We start from the raw sequence: 20981 nt of genomic DNA on the forward strand, positions 1-20981 counted from the left end.
TAGGTGGTGGCGAGGTTGACAAATCTAAGGTATTTTAGCAAGCAAAGAAAAATAAAAATCACTTCTTGTTGGGATAAAAAGTAAAACAGGTAGGCCCTGAAAAATGCTACCAGCAATGCATTATTATTGAATAGTGCAAGCGAAGTCAAAGCTATCACACATTCTACCACCAAAAAAAAAAAAAAGATGAAAAAAGCAGTCAGGTCACAAGCCATGAGGTATCGAAGCTGCCACCCAGATTTCCACTTGAGCCTTGTACACCTACCAGAGAAATGAATTGTCGCTATATGGTGTCCTGTTGCATATTGAAACATTACTCATCTAATATCAATCCTGTACTGACTCTCTGCTGGATCAGGCTTAATAGAGATATATATTACAGGGATGGTAAACTGCCAAGCAGACCAAATGGGGCTGATGGTTTTGGATATGAGCGCTGTGTTGTCTGTCACAAGTCCATCAGAGGCTCAGACTGGGCAGAGAGGTGGATCATTAACAATGCTAATTAAGCATCAGGATGGTGGCATTCAGCCTAGAGTCAAGCTCATCAGAGACTGAGAAGACAGCAGTACATGCACACATGGCTGGCCAGAACACACCGCATCCCTAGAGTATGTGCTCCACCATTCTGGAGAAAGACACCGAGAGAAGGAGGGGAAAACATCATCATTCTCTGCCATACCTACATTCTTAAAAAAAGAATAGAAATTACAGTGGTTTGGTATTGTCTTCTTTTCTCTCTCAGTTGGAAAATTCTCCCTTGTCAAGTAAAGACAAATGAAGCCAACGCATCTGTTCAACTTGGTGGTCACAAGTTGCATCACATGACAGATGAAGACCTTCCGAGGAAAACGCTAACTATGATCCTTCTTTAGACATGAGCTCATATGCCCACGATTGGCTAATGTACCTCTTATTGACAGTAGAGGAACAACACCATCTCAATGGTGTGCAGTCAACCTTGTGCTCTTGGACTTCTAGCTATAAATGCTTATAGCATACTCTGTATTCACTCAGTTTCTTTGTGTTGTTACGCATAATCAGAATTGGCCATTTTGAGAAATTACATGAGTAATTGCACTAATTTTATAATACAATCATATCATTGCCCATTTTCAACACTATCTAGTAAGTCAAACACACATTAAGTATTCAAGTACAACTGAATATTAATTTAAATAATGATCATATCCTGCCAAATGTTAAAAATAAGATCCCATCCATATTTTTTTCCATATTGTTTATTCCATATAGGGTTACAGGGGGCCTGGAGCCTATGCCAGGGTACTCAAGGCAGGGTACACCCCAAAAGGGGTGCCAATTCATTGCAGGGCACAAGCGCGCACACACACACACACAGACACATGCAATCATACACTACAGACAATTCGTTTTTTTCTACTGTAGGTAGAAACCAAATGCACTGGGAAAACAGAGTAACCAAAATGCACACAGGTGAGATTCGAGCCTGCAACCCTGGAGGTGCGCTAAGCCAATGTGCCACATATATTAACTGTAGCAGTAAAACCTGGACAAAGTAAATATCAAAAAGGTAATTTCTTAAATGACCCACGACTCATGGATAGTCACCTGCAGAATTATTTGCACCTGAGGTACACATTAGGGATGGGACTCACCAGGGAACACCTGATATGATATTATTAAGATAAGTATGTAGGTGCTGATTCTATTTATACTGCAATTCCGTAAGTATCCCAATTTCCCAATTCTAAAGTTTAGACCTTAGCTTTATTCAACTGCAATGAAGATGAGTAAATAAATGAAGTCTATTCTTAATGACATTAGTTTTCTTACTTAAAAACCAAGGGCAACATTTAAATAATACAATTATCATCATCATCATCATCATCATCATAATAATAATGTGTGAGTTTTGAGACTAATTAGCGCTTGTAGTGTTTTAAGTCTGGTGTAAGTGTGTGTGATGAGTGGGTTTTGAGACTAATTCACTCGCACAGTTCGGAGAAAAAGGTTGATTAAAGGCTTTTTAAATTTTTAAAATAAAAATAAACCTAATTTTTTTGCATTTATATCTAGGAAAAAGTTTAAGCCAGGCCTGCATTTAGTACTTGCTGTTCAAACTGCTTTTGGTAACATAACAGCGCTGAATCCTCTCCTATACGGCTTGATTATACTGAAGAATACAGATCAAGGAATCCGAGGAGAAATCCTCAATTCAGAATCTTTCCAGTTTCTCCAGACTCCCCTCTTCAGGTGACATAACAGGCTCTCACTGGGCTTTACAGCTGGAATTATAGCTCCTTGACAGAGACAGACAATTTTCTTTACAATCTCTTAGTAGTTCACAGAGTACATGATGCCAGGTGTCCTAACAAGAATTCCAAACTTATAACACCCTTATAAACCCTTATAACACTCAATAGTTATCAGTGAGGATTAGGTTATTTCCTGTATAAGCATCGTTGTTTTACTCCAAAGTCACCTTGAGTCGAACCACTTTCCACCTTTATTGTGTGTGTGAGCAAAAACAAATGTTGTTAATGTAATTAGATTTAAAGTTTTGTGACGAGTCTTCTGTAATCTTTCTAAAATCAGATCTACTTTAGCTCTACAAAAGCAAATTATGACACCGTGTCACATAATTAATCGTTTTGTTGTTGTTGTTTTTTAATTACTGCCTGTACCAGCTATCCTCGAAACGGGCCACATAAGGGATGCTTTGCTCTGCACTGGTGACTAAAAGGTCATATCTCACTCTAAGAGCTGTATTAGTTTCCTAAATCTTCAAGATCCACTCCATTTGTTTCCTGTTTCCCACTATTTTTCGGCAGCCACCGCACCTGTGTCCTGCTGTTCCTCTTCCGCGTGTCTGAGTCTGATGCTGACGCTTATATGCATGAGAGACTGTGTAACCAATTCCAATTTCAGGCAAAATTTGTTTTCCAGACCCCATCCTCGGGTTTTAATTATAAGGCAATGCATTTGCAGAATGCGCCCTGTGCGTTTCAGGTGGCTATTCACTCGCTGGTGCAGCCGAACCGTGAAATTATTTGCGGGTCTAATCATTGACTAAACAATAAAACATTAATTCAGGGAAAATGGATCAAAGCTAGGTGGTGGGCGAATGGGATTGGGGTCCTCAGGGTGCAGTCAAAGCACAGAACGGGCACGCTGTGACGCATTCTCTCTCTCTCTCTCACACTCTTTCACAGACAGACATTTAGCTGTCGTTAGATGAGTAATAGATTAGTGTAGTATCAGGACACTGCAAGCTGCCAGAGTAGCTTCAATACACTTATATATAGATTTTAAAATGCTCTAGCAAAGTACTGGGAAGCTGACCATCGTTTCTACAAATGGTCAAATGATTCTCTCAGTTAGTGTTCTAACCCCATGAAGGATGTAACTCCACATGTAAATCTACCAGAGGTAGTCATTTAGATGGAGGGTCGTATGACTATAAAGGCCAAAGCATTCGATTTCTCTTGTTTGTATAGAAATGTTAAATAAAGAATAAATAAAAAAAATTATTAAGAATAACTTTGCGTTTATATGCAATGACGCTTAGGGAACAAATGGAGCTAAACAATGCCAACAGATATTTTCTTCCTTTAATCGCTCACCCATCTGTAGCAGTAGCCATGATTTTTTCCGAGAGGCCTCTAGCTCCGGCATTGTACCATGAAATGGACGGTTCAGCCAAATATTAAATTTCCTGTCAAAGAAAATGCCTATATCATCACAACCCTGATTCAAATCTTGTCAAGTTGATAAGCAATCTCGGATAGCCTGTCGTTTCCTACACTGTATGGCCCATTTATCTCTTACAATGAACAAGAGTAAGACTACTTAAGCAGAGATAAGGAGGCACGAAGCGAGAGAAAACTGAATTCTACAGAAAAAAGATAAAACTCGAGTGTGTGTTAGAGATCAGTTCGGAAACCTGCTAGCAAAACAAATAATTAAGCATCTATACATTAATTAAACCGATATTTAACTGCAATCTGAAGAAATATTTGAATTTGGATATAAGCAACCAGCTGATTATACAGTTTATAGACAATTATTATAAAATTAACATAACCGCATGTCTAGTCCACATTGAAAATGTATATTAATAAACTGTTTGACTGTAATGAAAGATATTGACTGTTAATCATTAGACTTGTTTGTAGGCATTTTTAGACAATAGAATCACTACAGTATGAAAGGAAGTCAAACAAATTAACCAGAAAAAAACAAACACAAAACACTCATGAAAAATTATAATAGCTCATTTACTGAAAGAAAATACTGATTGGTGACTAGTGCTGCAAACTTAACCACATACAACTCGAAATCGCAATATGGACCTGTGCAATTATTTAATCAAAAATGGCTGCAATTTATTTTTGATTTCATTTAAATCAATTTAATGTACATATTTTGGAAAATTATATAGCGTTTTTAAGGATTTAAATATTTGCCCAAACACATAAAGAGATAATTTGCCATGTTGTGCTCTTAACTTCGTTAAGTATGTTTGAATGCAAAATGGTCCATTTAATAGTTAAATATCACAGTTTTAATCAAAATCACAAAATTTGTTAAAATTGCAGCCCTAATAAAAAAATTAATAAAATAAAATTTTTTATCAAATTGTGCAGCCCTAATGGTGACGACACACTCAGCACATCCTACTCTGCACTTTCATTATTGAACAACTGTTTTTGTAACCTGTACTTTAACTCCACCATAGCATCTCAAGAGGCACTGATCCGTGGTGGTAACACAGCATCTTCAATGACACATTTAAAAAAATCAACTGCTTCAGATATCAAACTGTGCGTTTGAGTTTACGGATGTCAGGTAGAACCAAAGTTATCATTACTTTTAAAACAAAAATGAACCGCTACTGGAAAATAGGAATGACATCTCAAAAATGTTAAACTCACTTAATGCTGGTATTATTATTATTATTATTATTATTATTTCATTTTTATTTTTTTGGTCATAGAGGTAAAAACAAGCACAAAAACCCATGATCATATGTATCTGTGTATTCTTAAATACACGGCCTATGTAAACACTTTTTTTTTTTTTTCTCAGGCATTTTTGTATGGTTGGTTAAAATAGAATAATATTAACTTCATCATACCACCTAGGTTTTGCTAAAAACAAGGATATGTTCAAGTTTAAGGCTTTATTGTCACTTCAACCATATACAGTTAGTACACAGTGAAACGAAACAATGTTCCTCCAGGACCAAGGTGCTACATGCAACATAAATTTACAACATAAATTACCAGAAAAACTAAACTAGCTAACTAAGAGGCCTAGTTAGCTGGCTAGCAGAGACAAGACAGAGAGACCTAACATAAATTACAACATTAATTAACAAAAACTAACTAGCTAAGGAAGACTATCTACAGGTTTTACAGACAACATAAAAAGCACGTGCAAATGTGCAAACAAGAGCAACAACAAAGTGACAGTGCGACAAACACGACATAACAGAACATATATAGTATATATATATAGACTTTAGTACTGTATATAGAGTGACATAATATGTCACACTATATACTGTATTCCTTAGCCCTATCTTAAAAGATAGTAATGCAGTTACTGTAGTTTAACATTAGAGTCAATATTTCTAGATGTGCACATGAAAACAGTAGGAAGGCGGTGGACCACTCCTTAATAATTATACTAATCCATGGGGAGGAATCATATCATCATATTTCTATTTTTATTTTTAGTTCTATTTTTTCCTAGCACATTTCTATTTTTATTTTTAGTTCTATTTTTCCTAGTTTCATTAATTTTTTTATTTAATTTCTATCGTATTTCTTTTATTCATATTTATTTCTTTTTTGTAAACTTTAATTCTCTTCTAGGGTCAATGGCAGTCGTATAATGCATTTCACTACATTTCGTACTGTGTATGTTTGTGTATGTGACAAATAAAATTTGAATTTTTTGAATTTTTTGAAAAGAGAGAGTGGGGGGGGGGGGGAAGTGAGGAAGGGATAGTTCACCCTCTCTTGCCAAACACATCTGCATAATTTGATGTTAGAATGTCTGGGGAAAAAGGGACAAGATTTTTTCAGTCAAGTTCACTCATACAAATGTCTTAGGGTGCCGATAATTTTAGGTAATCATTTTCTTATATTTTGTAGCATCCAAGACAAACATTTATACTGTATATACAATAAAAAACAATATTTAATGCATTTTAAATGCATATTTTATTATTTCTTTATAAAGTTAACATTTGTCTCAGAGCTCCCCAAAGTGTGTGTGTGTGTGTGTGTGTGTGTGTGTGTGTGTGTGTGTAATGCATTGTATTATGCATTTTCATATGCTCCCTCTGTTTGTTTGAGTACACCATTTTAGTGTCCATGTAAATGAGCTACTACTGGGCCACACCTCTGGCAGAAAATGTGACATCATCTTCTTATATGATGTCACAACAGAGAAAAATCTAATTGGCTTATTTACGCCTCATTTCGTGCCAATACTAAAATGAGAACAGGACAAAAAACTATGATTTTTTTTCCATTTTTTTGTTTGTACACGCACTCGAGACCCACAAGAATGTCTTAAATGACTAAAAATAGAATTTTGCATAATCGGTCCACTTTATATTGTAATTTCTGAAATCCACCAGGTGTTCATTTGAAAAATGGCATCATCTGAGACTGATGTGACCTTTTAAAAGCTGTCAAGGTTATTAAAGAGCTGCCCTCAAAACAATGCGGCGCTATCGGTGGTTTTGACGAACAGTAATACAGTCATTATCCTGCTCTATGTTATAGAAGGTCTTCCTCTGTAATTAGGCAGCAGGACTCACCTCGTCTAGTCGAGTATCTGTCCCCTTCACTCTGTTTTTCTGCAGCTCTTCATTTATTGCTATTTTCCCCTAGTCCCCTGTCTCCATCAATTTCTCTCATTCTCATGACAGCTTGCTTGGAGATATGAAAACTCATGATTGACACACCAATTTCCTTTCTGCCAGCACGCGCCAAAACCCCGATTTCTCAAGGTCCCCTTTTTTGTGTGTCTCAGGTGAACCCGGGAAACGCAAAATGACTGAAAAGACATATCAAGCATCAGACAGATAAAGGAGCAAAGGTGCTGTTGAATATTGATGTATGATTAAAATGATTGTTGAATTCCTTTCATTATCAGCTAGCTGGGATGACAGGTAACTTTTCTCTGGAGCGCCTATTTATATTAAAACTCAAAAATGCTTAAATGGCTCATACTGACATGTGCTATACACTGCATATATATATATATATATATATATATATATATATATATATATATATATATTTGTACAATATATACATAACGTTAACTGTATTTCGTATGGAGTGACATTTGCAGCCCAGCCAAGACGGAATCTTACAGCTCATTTGTCAAGCAGTCTCCCCGAACCCGGGTCTCTACCTCACACCAATCCTGTCACGTTTAACAGATCTTTAGACCACTGCTGTGAAGAAATCGCTTGCTTCTAGCATAACCTTGCCAATAAAAAAGCCTCTTCAATTCCAATAAATTCAACTTGTCTCTTCTCAGCATTCCAAATTCTTAACGCTACCTGGTTCCACACACACAACTGCTTCCTCCTGTCTGTCCTCAACCTGGCTGAATACCAACCGATGCCTGGTAAGCAGTCAGAGAAAAAGACTTGAGATAAATGTGGGTACATATTAAAGGAAATTATTCTTAAACCACAGTCATTCCAAAGGTAGGAAAGACACTTAACTGCAAAGAGGCCTGGAAATCAATAGCAATTTATTCTCTCCTTGGACTCCAAACACAGTGAGTAAATAATCCTGTCCCCGCTCGCTCTAGTCCCAAGAGGTGCCCTGGCGTCTGTCTCTCTGAATCTGAGTCTCTTTTCCTCTCTTAGTTCATGAGCGAACCTGCTTGACCTCACTGATCACTTCCACTTTGCCAAAGTATCCAGTGTCGCTCTGTTACTATACTCTAATGCAATGCAGCAGAATAAAAATCCCAACTGGTAACTACATTCAGCCGTTTTCAAAAGTTAGTATTCTAAGCATGTTTGTGTAAAAACATAATTAATAATCATCAGATTATAGTGGGTCTTAGTATTAGGCAAATACATCCTCAGATGAACAACAGCATATAACTTTATTCACCACGCCATTATTTTAACAAAACAGAAGTCAAAAAAAGAAAAAGATGTGGAAAACACTAAGTGTCTCCCATAATGCAATAGCCTGTAGTTTCATTTGTAGTAATCAGTCTCTCTAACCTAGTTGTGATATTTTGGCCCATTCTTCTTTATAGCATTGCTTCAGTTCATTGAGGTTTTGGCGGAATTCGAATATGTACAGTATATCTCTCTATTAAAGTCCCATCGCAGTGTTTCAGTTGGGTTGAGGTCTGGACTTTGACTATGTAACCCTTTCCAGATTGATGTGCAGCAACAATTGCTCTTCTCTAAAACCAGCTTATGTCTTTCCCTCTTGGCATTGTGTTAGCACACGCCTGAATGCTCCAGCAAACTGCCAAAACTTCTGATTTATAGGAGTTCTGCACACCTGCTGATGATGAGTTAATCAGGGCTGGTGATTAGCAGCACCTGGCTGCAATTTACCCTCCTAAATTCTGTGAAAGCTGTAGGGGGGGATTTAGTATTGCCTAAATTTTTATTTTTTTTTGCTTTTGGGCTTCATTTTTGTAAATAAATAATGTGTACTGTATATTTTTCATCCGAGGTTGTTTTTTGCGTAATAGTTCCACTACAATTAGATGAATTTTAATCAGTTTTTACTCAAAACATTGGCTTTGACCAATCAATACCAATGATATACAGTGGGGGAAATAAGTATTTGATCCCCTACAGATTTTCTAAGTTTGCCCACTTATAAAGAAATTAAGGGTCTATCATTTTTATCATAGGATTATGGTAAAGGATTGAGACAGAATATCAATCAAAAATACAGAAAAAGCACATGATACAAATGTTATGAATTAAGTTCCACTTTAATGAGGGAAATAAGTATTTGATCCCCAAGCAAAACATGACTTAGTACTTGGTAGAGAAACCCCTGCTGGGAAGCACAGTGGGAAGACGTTTCTTGTAGTTGTTTACCAGATTTGCACACATCTTGGGATGCATTTTGATCCACTATTCTTTACAGATTTTCTCTAAATGTTTAAGGTTTCTTGCCTGTTGCTTGGCAACTCGAAGTTACAGCTCTCTCTGTGAATTTTCTATTGGAGTAAGGTCTGAAGACTGGCTAGACCACTTTCTCAGTTCATTGGCAAACCTCAGACGGGTCTGTACATTGTCTTCTTAAGGAGGGGAAGCCTTGCTGTGCTGAAGGATTTCAATCCATGCAGGTGTATTGTGTTACCAATGGTTTGTTTGGCGACTGTGCTCCCAACTGCCTTAAGATCATTCACAAGCTCTTTCCGTGTAGTTCTGGGCTGGTTCCTCACTTTTCTCATGATTATTCTTAATCCATGAGGTAAAATCTTGCATATAGGGCCATTAATGGTTACTTTGTCTTTTTTTCATTTGTAAATAATCGCTCCAGCAGTTGTCTCCTTCTCACCAAGCTTCCAGCTGATGGTCTTGTAGCCCATTCTAGCCTTGTGCAGGTCTAAAACCTTGTTCCTGACTTGCTTTGACAGCTCTTTGGTCTTAACGATGGTGGTGAGGTTTAAATGGAAGATAGAGATTTTGTGAACAGGTGGCTTTTATACATGTACCACTCCTAAATTGTTGTTAAGAGCATCTTCTTAAAGTATTGTGTACCACAAGAGCACATAACCAGTCTGTGAGAGGCAGAATTATTGTTGGTTGGTAGGGGATCAAATACTTATTTCCCTCATTGAAATGCAACTTAATGCAACTGGATTTTTGGTTAATATTCTGTCTCAATCCCTTACCATAAACTAATGATTAAAAATGATAGACCCTTCATTTCTTTGTAAGTGGGCAAACGTAGAAAATCTGTAGGGGATCAAATACTTCTTTCCCCTCGTACGCCCTCGTTCACGAGGAACTTCATAACAAGTGCCTGTATTACATGACCCCCCCCCCCCACTCACCCACCCCTTGTAGTCTAATTTAACAGTACAGTAAAATTTTACAGTATGACTAGCCCAGTGGTTCACAAACATTTTTTGTCATTCCCCACTTTAGAGGGTGGGCGAATTTTCAAGCCCCACTTGTCAACAAAATGATAACCAAAACAGCCAAGTGTACTATTTATTGAAAAATCAATTTCTAAACCAGTAAGATCAAATAACACCAAGTTCAAAACAGATAAAATACACGTGCAATTGTTATAACAGGCTTACTTTGTCACTTATCTAGAGCTTTCTTTCAAAGAAGTCGAGTGGCTTATTAACGTGACTGGGGTGTGTTGTCTCTAAGTGTCTTCCTACTTTGTCTCATGCTGTCTGCTGCCAGCGGGGAGATTTTAGCGAATAACACCTGTTTGTGTCCGCAGTAAAGTTAGTTTGATATTCGCATCTCCGAATTCAATAGCTGCGTAAATAAACCCGCAAATAAGATACCCACATATATTTCCTCTCTACACTGTGTTTAAACTACACCTTAAATTATACATGTTTAAAAGCATAAACACTATTATTCTCTAAGGCGCAACGAATGATTTAGGGATCATCGCAAAATGCCACACACAAACAAAAAGCGTAGAACGATATTGATCTTCCCTTCCGTTCAGCGCCTGAAGGATCAAAAAGCAACTTTGTTACCACACCGGAAACTAGAAATGCCAGACTAGTACTGCCTGATAAAATACAGAAACATCAGCATACACATTGGAATAAGTGAAATTACATATATAATACCGAATGTTTCCTTATATATTGTTCCTCTGCAATTAAAATGCCGACGTTAAACCATTATTGTTGCACTATGGTTCCACTTTTTCTCTGATGTTATTTTAATTTACTTGTATTAATGATCCATTTCTTTGTGTGTCATTATTTAGTTTCGAGTGTCCGATAAAGAAAACAAAGATTAAATAAATGAATAAAGAAAAGCATGAATTAGAATAGGTACTTTCCTATTATTTTTCACTAATTCCCTTCCCTAGCCCAACAGAATAACATTACACTTAGTTAGTAATTGTCACTAACATAATTATAATGATGTACACTTTAGTATAAGTACCTCCATTTGGGTATTTCCAATACCAGTACTTGGCGTCAACAGAATTTTTCGGAATGCCCCATTTCTGGAGCATATTATTAAATACTACCAAGCTACTACACTGCATTGTAGAGAGACATCTCATCAACCCTTCTGATGTGCTTGTTCACACACTTAATCTTCTGGTTTGATTTTATTCTAATAAAAAAAAATTCACACAATACATGCGTACTGAAAAAGCCGTATACTTTTACATATCTGATCATTTCAGTTAACAGTAAATCCATTTTACTGGGCAGGAAATTACCTTCCCTGCCTTCGTGGGCTCTTTGTGCACCATAGCAGTCATTTATAAACAACAACAAAAACAAATCTACACGTCCATATCACTGTCAACATTTGAAAAAAAAAGGATTTTTTTTTCTTGGGCAGCACGAGTGACACCACACAAGTTTAAATTAGTGCAGACATGCCTTTGGTTGCATGCCTAAGGAACCATAATTACTCATCAGAAGATTAGACCACAAATTACCAAGGGATCATTGTCCAGCAAATCTTAGCATACACCACTAACAACTAAAATATTTGAAGTTATTTTCTGACAAGGATACTCCACTCAAATCTGCATATGTAATTAAATATTAACACATCACTCAGAACAAGCAGCGAGTGTACATAAACAGTGCTCCCTAATTGAAAGGGACACTCTGAATGCAACTCCTTCACTACTACATTTCCACAGTAGCAGCAACAGGCATTTGAGGTTTTTGCGTTACTAGGGTAACACATAAAGAATGTAATGTCCCCAACGCGGACATCAATTTGTCCATGTGTTACCCTAGTAATGTATAAACCTCAGATACCTGTTGCTGCTACCGTGGAAATGTCACACTTTTGAAATGGAATATTGACTTCATATCGAAATAAAACCTGATACATTACAAAAAGTATACTACTGAGGTGTATCTATATAAATAAAAGAAAGGTTTTGTCTGTATATTGGTCAGAACTCGCTCTTTCAATAATATCCTTATGTTTCCAGCACTGGAGGAACCAAAATCAGTCCTAGAAAATTTTCTGTCTGTCTGTCTGTCTGGCCGTCTGGCTGTCTGGCTGTCTGTCTGTCTAGCCAGATTTTGTCTCAGCATCACACAAAACTGGCTGGAAAGAATTTACTGAAATTCCTTGTCAGTCCTTAGATACAGTTTGAGACAAAATACAGTACTGAAACTAACAGACCAAAAATATAATCTTATCATCTGTGAGTTAATTTCTTTGAAAAGAAACTAACATACACACTAATAGCGTGTTGATTTATCACAGTATGCTTAATGTAAGCGTTCGAAGTGTGGGTGCACCGCCTCGCTGTAGGCAGTGTTTATATCGTTCACAGATTCTCAACCCAGATTCCTGAAACAAAGGTTGCTGCAGATTCCTGCAAAAGGAGATGATTTTCTCTCGGAATGCAGGCGCAGTACCTGCTGGATCTTTACAGTTGAACACACTCTCCTTTAACATTCCCCACAAGTAACCATCAAATTTTGTAAGGGGAAGTTTGGACGGGTATGGGAAGGAATTGTTCTCCCTGCTTTTTTAAACTCGGTTCTCATTCACAACCACTTGATACTCAACTATGAATACTTTTATTAAGTAAACCCATTTTCAACAACAACTGCACAACACAAATTGGCTGATAACCAAAGAAAGACAACTTGGCGTAAATAATGAAAACTCCAGGGAATGAAAACTGGGAGTGTTACACCCCTAATTCACAGGTGAATTGATTGATCTGTGTCCTTGATATCCTTAATCTTCTGCATTGAGCAGAACACCAGGCCTGTTTGTGCACTGACTGTTGCAGGAATCTACTTTGTCCAAGTCTTAAAGAAATTCAGATTTTTTCAGGTCTGTCTTAAATCTAAAACAAGGTGCTCTGCACACCGAATGCCAGGTTTGTCACCCAGAAGATGAGTACAGTCTAAATTATCATGACTTTCCCCATCATGATATTCAAATGATTCCCAACCCTTGTTATGGCATTTACTGTAAAAGACTCATGTGAAGCTTCTGCAGTGCCACCGAGCTTAATCTTTTCAAATTTAATTTGGATTTTATTTATGTTAGAACACATTTAACACTCTTCTTTCCCTGGAAATTGCTGCATGACCAGTCAGAACTAGACAGCTATTTCCGGGGAAAGAAATAAAGTCTGAATAAAAGAAAGACAATGTTTATGGATTGATGAAGTCCAAAATGTCTGAAAATGTAAAGTTTACATTTAGGCGTCTGGCAGATGCTTTTGTCCAAAGCTGCTTACAATATTACTTAGGTTTCTGACATTGGATAGATCCTTACACTGTACAAGAAAACAAGTTGACCTTGTTTGTGTCAAAATCTAAATAGTTCTTCTGCTAGTTAAATTAATAATTCCATATAAATCCTACAAACATTCAATCATTGGATCTTAAGGTACTGCACTAAGAATCTAGTTCAGATGCAAAGACAGACACTTCAGGTATTTTTTTCATATGATCAGATCTCTTAATCCTCCACTCCCTATGTAGTATGTGCATTCATATCCAACCAAAATACACTCTTCACAGGTATCATTTGAATGTTCTAGCTCAATTAATCTGAATGCGTTGTCATACTACTTTAAGTCACAAGTTGTCTAACATGGAAAGCATGCTCTTGGTATATCTTTGGCACATCCGGTTCTTTTCTACAAACCCTTCCGCAGTCACCCAAATATAGCAGTTACAGCACACCTTTTGTCAGTGGTGGCAGCATGATTACTCTCTGTCCCTGTAACAGACATCCTGACAACATAGAGGTCATCTCTCTAATACACAGATATGTCTGCAGTTCACAACAAAATTTTTCTTTTCTGTTCCCACACCTATCTTGCAGCCCTATTAAACGATTTTGTTTGTTTGGCCAATGTTGATTTTCTCTGTACTCATGTGTGCACCAAACCATTGAACCCTGGTCCAGCAAAAATTAGAGGACACTGCCTTCATCCAATGTAACTCTGGTTCCTGATGGCCTGTACAGGCATTGTGTGCTATGGTTTTCTGAAAAAAAGTTTTGATGCTTAACTGTGATTTTCACAGGAGCTGAAGCCACCTGAACCCCAGTAAATCCATAAATGGGCAAATAGGGGACAGAACGTAGCCTGGGTGTTGGTTGGAACGAGCCTCTTTACCTCAGATAAAACAAACTAGGTAGCTTATATCTTCAGCTTAGCTAAAATGCTAAGACGGCTAATGTTAATTCATTTGCCAGTGTTACTTTCCATTTGATTGAACTACGTCATCCATACAATACCTTTCAACTCCTAATTTCAGATACAGCACTTTCTTGGTTTCAGTCATATTTATCAAAACGGCAACAATATGTCACCCTGAAAGATTCACACTCCACAACAACAACCATGGGGTCCCCCAGGGATCTGTGCTTGGCCCCCTTCTCTTCACCATATACATGCTCCCTCTAGGACAAATTTTCCCCCCTTATGGACTCAGTTTTCATTGTTACGCTGACGACATACAACTGTGCATCAGCACTAAACCCTCTGCCCAACTCCCCCCCAATGCCCCACTGCTTGCAAGATATTAAAACCTGGATGACCACCAATCTTCTCAAACTAAACAGCAGGAAAACGGAGCTCATGGTGGTGGCACAGGCACCACTGCTTAGGAAGGTTGCGGACCTCCACCTGAATGTGGATGGCTGTTCCATCACTCCATGCCCTGAAGTCTGCAATCTGGGCATCATCCTGGATCCTACTCTATCATTTCAGTCCCACGTCAAAAGAATTACCAAATCTGCCTTCTATCACCTAAGGAATATCTCCAGACTCAGGCCCTCACTCTCTGTTTCAGTAACAGAGACCCTCATCCACTCTTTCATCTCCTCCCGTCTGGACTATTGCAATGCCATCTTGTCAGGTCTGCCAAACAAAGCCCTGGATAGACTGCAATACGTCCAGAATGCTGCTGCAAGGGTTCTAACAGGCACTAGGCCCTGGCACCACGTCACTCCCATTCTCAAACAGCTTCACTGGCTCCCCAACAAATCCCGCATAAGTTACAAAGTCCTCCTCCTCACCTACAAATCTCTCCATGGACTGGCTCCCCACTACCTTACTGACCTCCTCCACCCCTACACCCCTCTGAGGTCCCTGCGGTCCTCTTCCAAGGGCCAGCTGATCGTCCCCCGCAGCAGACTCAAGACCTTTGGCGACAGAGCCTTTAATGTAGCTGCCCCCACTCTCTGGAACAAGCTACCCCTTCATGTCCAATGTGCCCCTTCACTACCCCTGTTTAAAAAGTACCTCAAAACACATCTCTTCACAGAGGCCTTTGGCCTCTAGTCCCCCCCTCCCCTCTTACATGCTTACATTACACACGGCTTATACTGTAAAGCGACCTTGGGTATTTTGAAAGGCACTATATAAAACTGAGATATTATTATTATTATTATTATTATTACTTTTCTTTAGATAAGTTAACGTACAACAATCTGAATAGACCATGCTAAAAACATACAGTACCAACAAAAAAACAGCAGAGGGAACACAAGCCTAAATACAAACTTAAAAGACAGCTAATGATCAAACAGCAGAGCGGCGCATAAATACCTGTAAGTGGACAGTGGTGCATCAATAGTGTGATGTGTTTCCATATACATTGTCTACAATAATCCAAGCACTTCTTGTTCTGGCTAGATATAATGCTTTTGTTAAGTATCCTTGTGCCACAGGGGAAACATACCAGCTCCAAAAGCAGTGAAAGATGAAGGCATGTCAGAGCTTCAGCAGTTACGGTTTTGCTTGAACAAATGTGTTCTCACCATGAGCTGTTAATTTCCAGGTTCAATCTTGGCAGAGCAACCAGTTGTGACATAAGGGCTACTGCCAAATTTGAAATAAATCTCTTGACCCTGGCAGGGCCACTTTTACTGTGCAGCAAAATGACAGAAATAATTCTATAGTTACAAGAACGTCAAATGTTTCTTTTTTCTCTGTCTTTGCATGTCTTACAATCAGCATTCAGTTTAAAAAAGTAACTCGATCGTCAGAACACTGCACACTGAAAAAATGTGTTACACCAAACTTATAGAAGAGTAAGTTAATATTTAGTAGCGCATGGTGTACTTCTTCCTACAAACCCCTTTAAAAGTACTGGAATGACAACTCCACTTGCTTTTTACATCCCAAAACTAATATAAGACGAACAATGAAAATTTTAGCTTCCATGAACCAGTGTGTTTCTTTGAACTTTGAACATGACACCATTTTTCTAAAATACTAGAACATTCGACTGACAGGTGTTTATTGCTGCCCAGGTGTGTCACGTTAGATTAAAAGTTTAAAGGAGTAATAACTATTCTTGGTTTTTGCTTGTAAAAACTGCATTTGTTGTTAAAAAGGATAAACCACCATTAACACCAGGGAGCCGTTCAAAGCCATTCTAGAAACAAATACAACTAAAACCAACACATGGACATGACTAATGCTGGTGTCTGCTGTTACTTTGAAATTCCTGCCACTGGTGTACTAACAACTAGACATCCGACAGGCCAGCCAAGAAAAACAGCTGCAGTTGATGGCAGAAACAAAGTGAAGCTTACCTCTATATAGCTTCAATAACAAGTGGTTTTCTTAGGACCAGACAGCTGTTTAATCATCCCATTGTGTGGCTGTGTGGAAATGAGCTTACTTTTAGTATTACTCTTTACTTTTTAGTATTACGGTGCCCAAAAAAATTTTTTTGCTCTACCTGATTTTTTATTTTTTTTTGGCATACAGTGAAACCTCGGATCGCGATCAACGCATTTTGCGAGCGTTCTGCAAGACGAGCAAAGATTTGTAATAAATTTTGACTTGGAAAACGAGCAAGTCTTGGTTTATGAGTGCCGAGTATCATGTATCACGCATGCGCTTCTTGTTTTGACATGGGCGTCATGTGATCACAACTGAGCCAACGGTTTTTCTCTCTCTTGCGCTGTGGAATTGTGGGTAATCGTCTCCCCTGCTGGGTCTTAGTGCGCGTCTCTCACTGGTATAATCAACATCCGTGCACTGTTTACTATAACACTGTGACCACGTGTGTCTTTATGTGAACGACTCATCACAAACGTTTGACTGAAGTTATTAGGTTTTGGGGCAATTACTTTTTCACATAGAGACAGTCAGGGTTAGACAGCTTTTTCACAATAAATAAAATCATAAAATAATTTAACTCACGTTATCGTTGCACAATATTGATGACCTCAATCATTTAAGTGTGACAAATATGCAAAACATACATTCAGGAAGCAGCCAAATACTTTTTCACGGCACATTATTTTTTATGCTGTTGGTTTTTACAGTTCAACTTCATTGAGCATTTAAGTGATCTCTGTTCAAGGTCATTTATGATTTTTTGCAAAGTTGTCATTATCCTTTCTTATTTAAAAATGCATTAAGTAGTTCTTAATCAGATCCCCTCATTTTTTGATGCAGGGCGATTATTTGACCTTTATATTATATTATATCTGATTATACTTTTTTATATCATATTAGGCTTGCATGAACAGAGCTTCACCTGAGACATGTGATTAATTGTTTTCAGGGTTGGCTGCTATTTTTATTAAATAAGGTTTTAGTTTTAGACACTCTAAATTTTATAAGTCAGTCTTTTGATTTATGTTGTCACTAAAGAACAGCTTCTTTTATTTTTGTATACACGGTATATCTAGGTATCCGCTAAAGAATAAAATATAAGCCGGCATAAAATGTCCAACACACTATGCAGCAGCTTCAACAAATTTGCTTCCGGGCAACTGCACTACACAGCAAAACTGAATTAAACTCCTATTCCAATTTCGCTGAGCGTTTAGGGGCCAATGGTAAGATCATTTGCTCTGTCATGCACTTAATACACTAGGAAGCTGACTTAATGTAAAATTGCGTTTATGTGACAAGATTCCTGGGAGAGATATCATTGGCACTGCAGACAATGCAGCCTGAGGGCGAAGATATTCTGTTCAATTCATTCCTATTTTTTCAGACAGGCGCAAGTCAGCTCTCTCAGTCCAAATCCCTGTCTTGCAGCGATCAGCAAACACCTGACATCTCAGACACACAACAAAGAAATAATCGATATCTCTTTCTTTAAAAAGCTCCTTAGGGTGGGACAAGTACTCCCTACAAGTACTCATTCCAGCTACGGTCATCCGTTACATTTTAAAGTGGCACAGGAAAGAATAACTTTTGGGCTGGCTAACTTTATTCATCATTTAAGTTTCATTCTAGTCCAGGATCCGGAGCCTATACCAGGAACATTGGATTAGAGGAAGCGAAACAGAAAAAAACACCATACATTTACCACTTTTGTCAACAACTGAAAAGCAAGGAATAATATTTTAGAAACTGCCAGATCTGGTATGCTCATGATCATGTGCGCATATCAACAAGTGATGGGAAGAAAAATATTCAATTATTTAGAAATATTCCTTAAAACCTGAATGCCAACATTCTCTCGCAACTTCATTGTCTCTATATATCTGTGTATTATTATCATATGAGGACTGTTGGACATTGTTTTTTTGTCAAACTTCTTCTTGAATGAAGACATTGATTAAATTATAGTTATCAGCTATGAATAAAAAGAAACAATTTAAAGTAGAAATTGCGAAGGATTCTACAGTAGTGTCCGTGTCTATATCTATCTAGATAAATTGTCTGTACATTAGTCAGAACTCGCTCTTTGAATGATATCTTCACATTTGATACATTGGAGAACCTTTTCTTTTTTTTTCGTCTTTTTACAGCATCACGTAAAACTGTCTGAACAAAATGTAATGTACATAACGTTGCCAGCCTGCCCACTTTTATGTTTTTTTATGTTTTTTTTTTGTTATGTTGTTTAAAATAAAATAGGCATATGAGATGCGTTTTCTTGCTACAATGTATCTGTGACTGGTTTTAAATGTGGGTTTCAAAAGGTAACTATTCTCTCCTAAGTGCGTTCCATACAGGCCTACTTTCACACATGCTGTGACGACTGTAGAATACATGGAACACAGAGTGATACATATAGATATAAATTCCAGTGCTATAACCGTCCGCATAATCACTGTTAATTTTATGGCAGATCAGGGTGTATGTATACATGCGTTTATATTTATATATAAAATGTCTCTTCTCATTTACACACTATGGGCAATTTGGGTATGCCAATTAGCCTCATCTGCATGTTTTTGGACTGTAGGACGAAACCGAGAGCCCTGGGGAACCCACCAAGCATGGGGAGCCACAGTCTCTGTTACAAAAAATAAATAATAATAATAATTTAATTTTGATTCAGGAGTTTAAGTGACATAGCAGCACGTGCAGCAATATGTGACGTCACAGCACAACTCCAGCACCCTCCCTTAAGTGACCCGAGCTCAATGTGAGTGTAGCGTGCGCTGTCAATGTCAAAGTCTCAGAACAGCGCTGTAAGCTGACGGCTTTCTGTCCTCCAGCCTGAACACGGCACGGCCAAAGTAAAGCCCATGATAACCTCACTGTGTAGTTGTTCGGAAGTGGAGATGTACCTGCGTGTTTTTATGCTTTATCAGACACCTACAGACTCGTGTCAGTGTAATGCCACAGAAGAACTCAACAGGAGAAAACGGAAGGACCAGTAGAGAAACAATCAATCTAATAATTCCGAGTCAGGGCTTACCGATCATACCGGAGACACGAGAAAGCTAAGCTCAGCTCCAGCACCAGGAGACGTTTGTGTTTATTGACATGCTGAAAGGTCTGCGACACTCTGCGCATGCGCGAAGCCGAAGTGGCTTATGGGAAAACTAGTTCTACACGTACTTGTGAGCGGTGAATTAGACGGCGCTTATTAATACACAAAATATCTTTAATATTTGATTTGTCGTATTTGGTCAATATTTAAAGTAGTTTAATGAAGTAATTTGATATGAGCAGTGGCTTTGAGACACTACAATTCCTCCCCAGTGCTGTTTAGCATACAGGAAGTGTGATAGATAGGAGTGTACAGTAAGGACGGCTGGCTCCTTTTCGATCCGGTGTTATGCGCTGAAATGCCCCCCTGCCATGGATTGCCCCCCAACATAATCACTGTCAAATATTATATTAGAACATAAATTAATAGGTTAATGATTTAAAAATTACACGAGACAATAAAATAAAAAAGCAATATAAAAAACATGTATATAAAAAATTGATTTTTTTCATATACAACATGTTTACTTTTATATTGTTTATTTTATAATAAAATTACTTTTGTATAATTTTACGTCATAAACAATTTATATATATATATATATATATATATATATATATATATATATATATATATATATATTTGCATATTCATGACAAAACCCTAAAAAATAAACGTGCAAACACAATACACATTATACAAGAATTTATATTAGTAGTCTTGACGGCTGTCACATGCCTAGGCTTCATTATAATAGTAATATCATATTTGATAACAATAAATCTATGAATTTATGTTCTAATATAATATTTGATAGCGATTATGTAAAGGGGCAAACCATGGTAGGATGGCATTTTAGCGCATAACACCGGTAACAAATAATACTAAGACTAGTATCGCGATGCCGATATCGATACCAATACTTAAAATCTATTCTTTAGGGAAAATTTAAAATTTCTGTAGTGAAAATCTGCAAATGCATTCATCAAAAAAAAATTTGGGCAGACTAGTATGCAAAACTATTAAAGATCAAATTTCTCTATTTTGTGTTTATTATCATTATTATTATTATTATTATTATTATTATTATTATAAACAGAGACAAGTAGTGTGAC

General features: G+C 37.5%; 1 protein-coding gene across 2 annotated transcripts in view; it reads right to left on the minus strand.

Annotated features, from left to right (window-relative positions):
• The window catches only part of prkn (parkin RBR E3 ubiquitin protein ligase), a 112256-nt gene extending 92320 nt beyond the window's left edge, over positions 1 to 19936 (minus strand). For both annotated transcript variants that reach the window (XM_053501367.1, XM_053501368.1), the window contains exon 1: positions 19852 to 19936. In XM_053501367.1, coding sequence (XP_053357342.1) covers positions 19852 to 19858 — 7 coding nt within the window. In that variant the 5' untranslated portion in view covers positions 19859 to 19936. The remainder of the gene's footprint in view (positions 1 to 19851) is intronic.
• Between the last annotated feature and the right edge of the window lie 1045 nt (positions 19937 to 20981).

Source organism: Clarias gariepinus, chromosome 8 (genome assembly GCF_024256425.1).
Source record: "Clarias gariepinus isolate MV-2021 ecotype Netherlands chromosome 8, CGAR_prim_01v2, whole genome shotgun sequence".
Classification (NCBI taxonomy): domain Eukaryota; kingdom Metazoa; phylum Chordata; class Actinopteri; order Siluriformes; family Clariidae; genus Clarias; species Clarias gariepinus.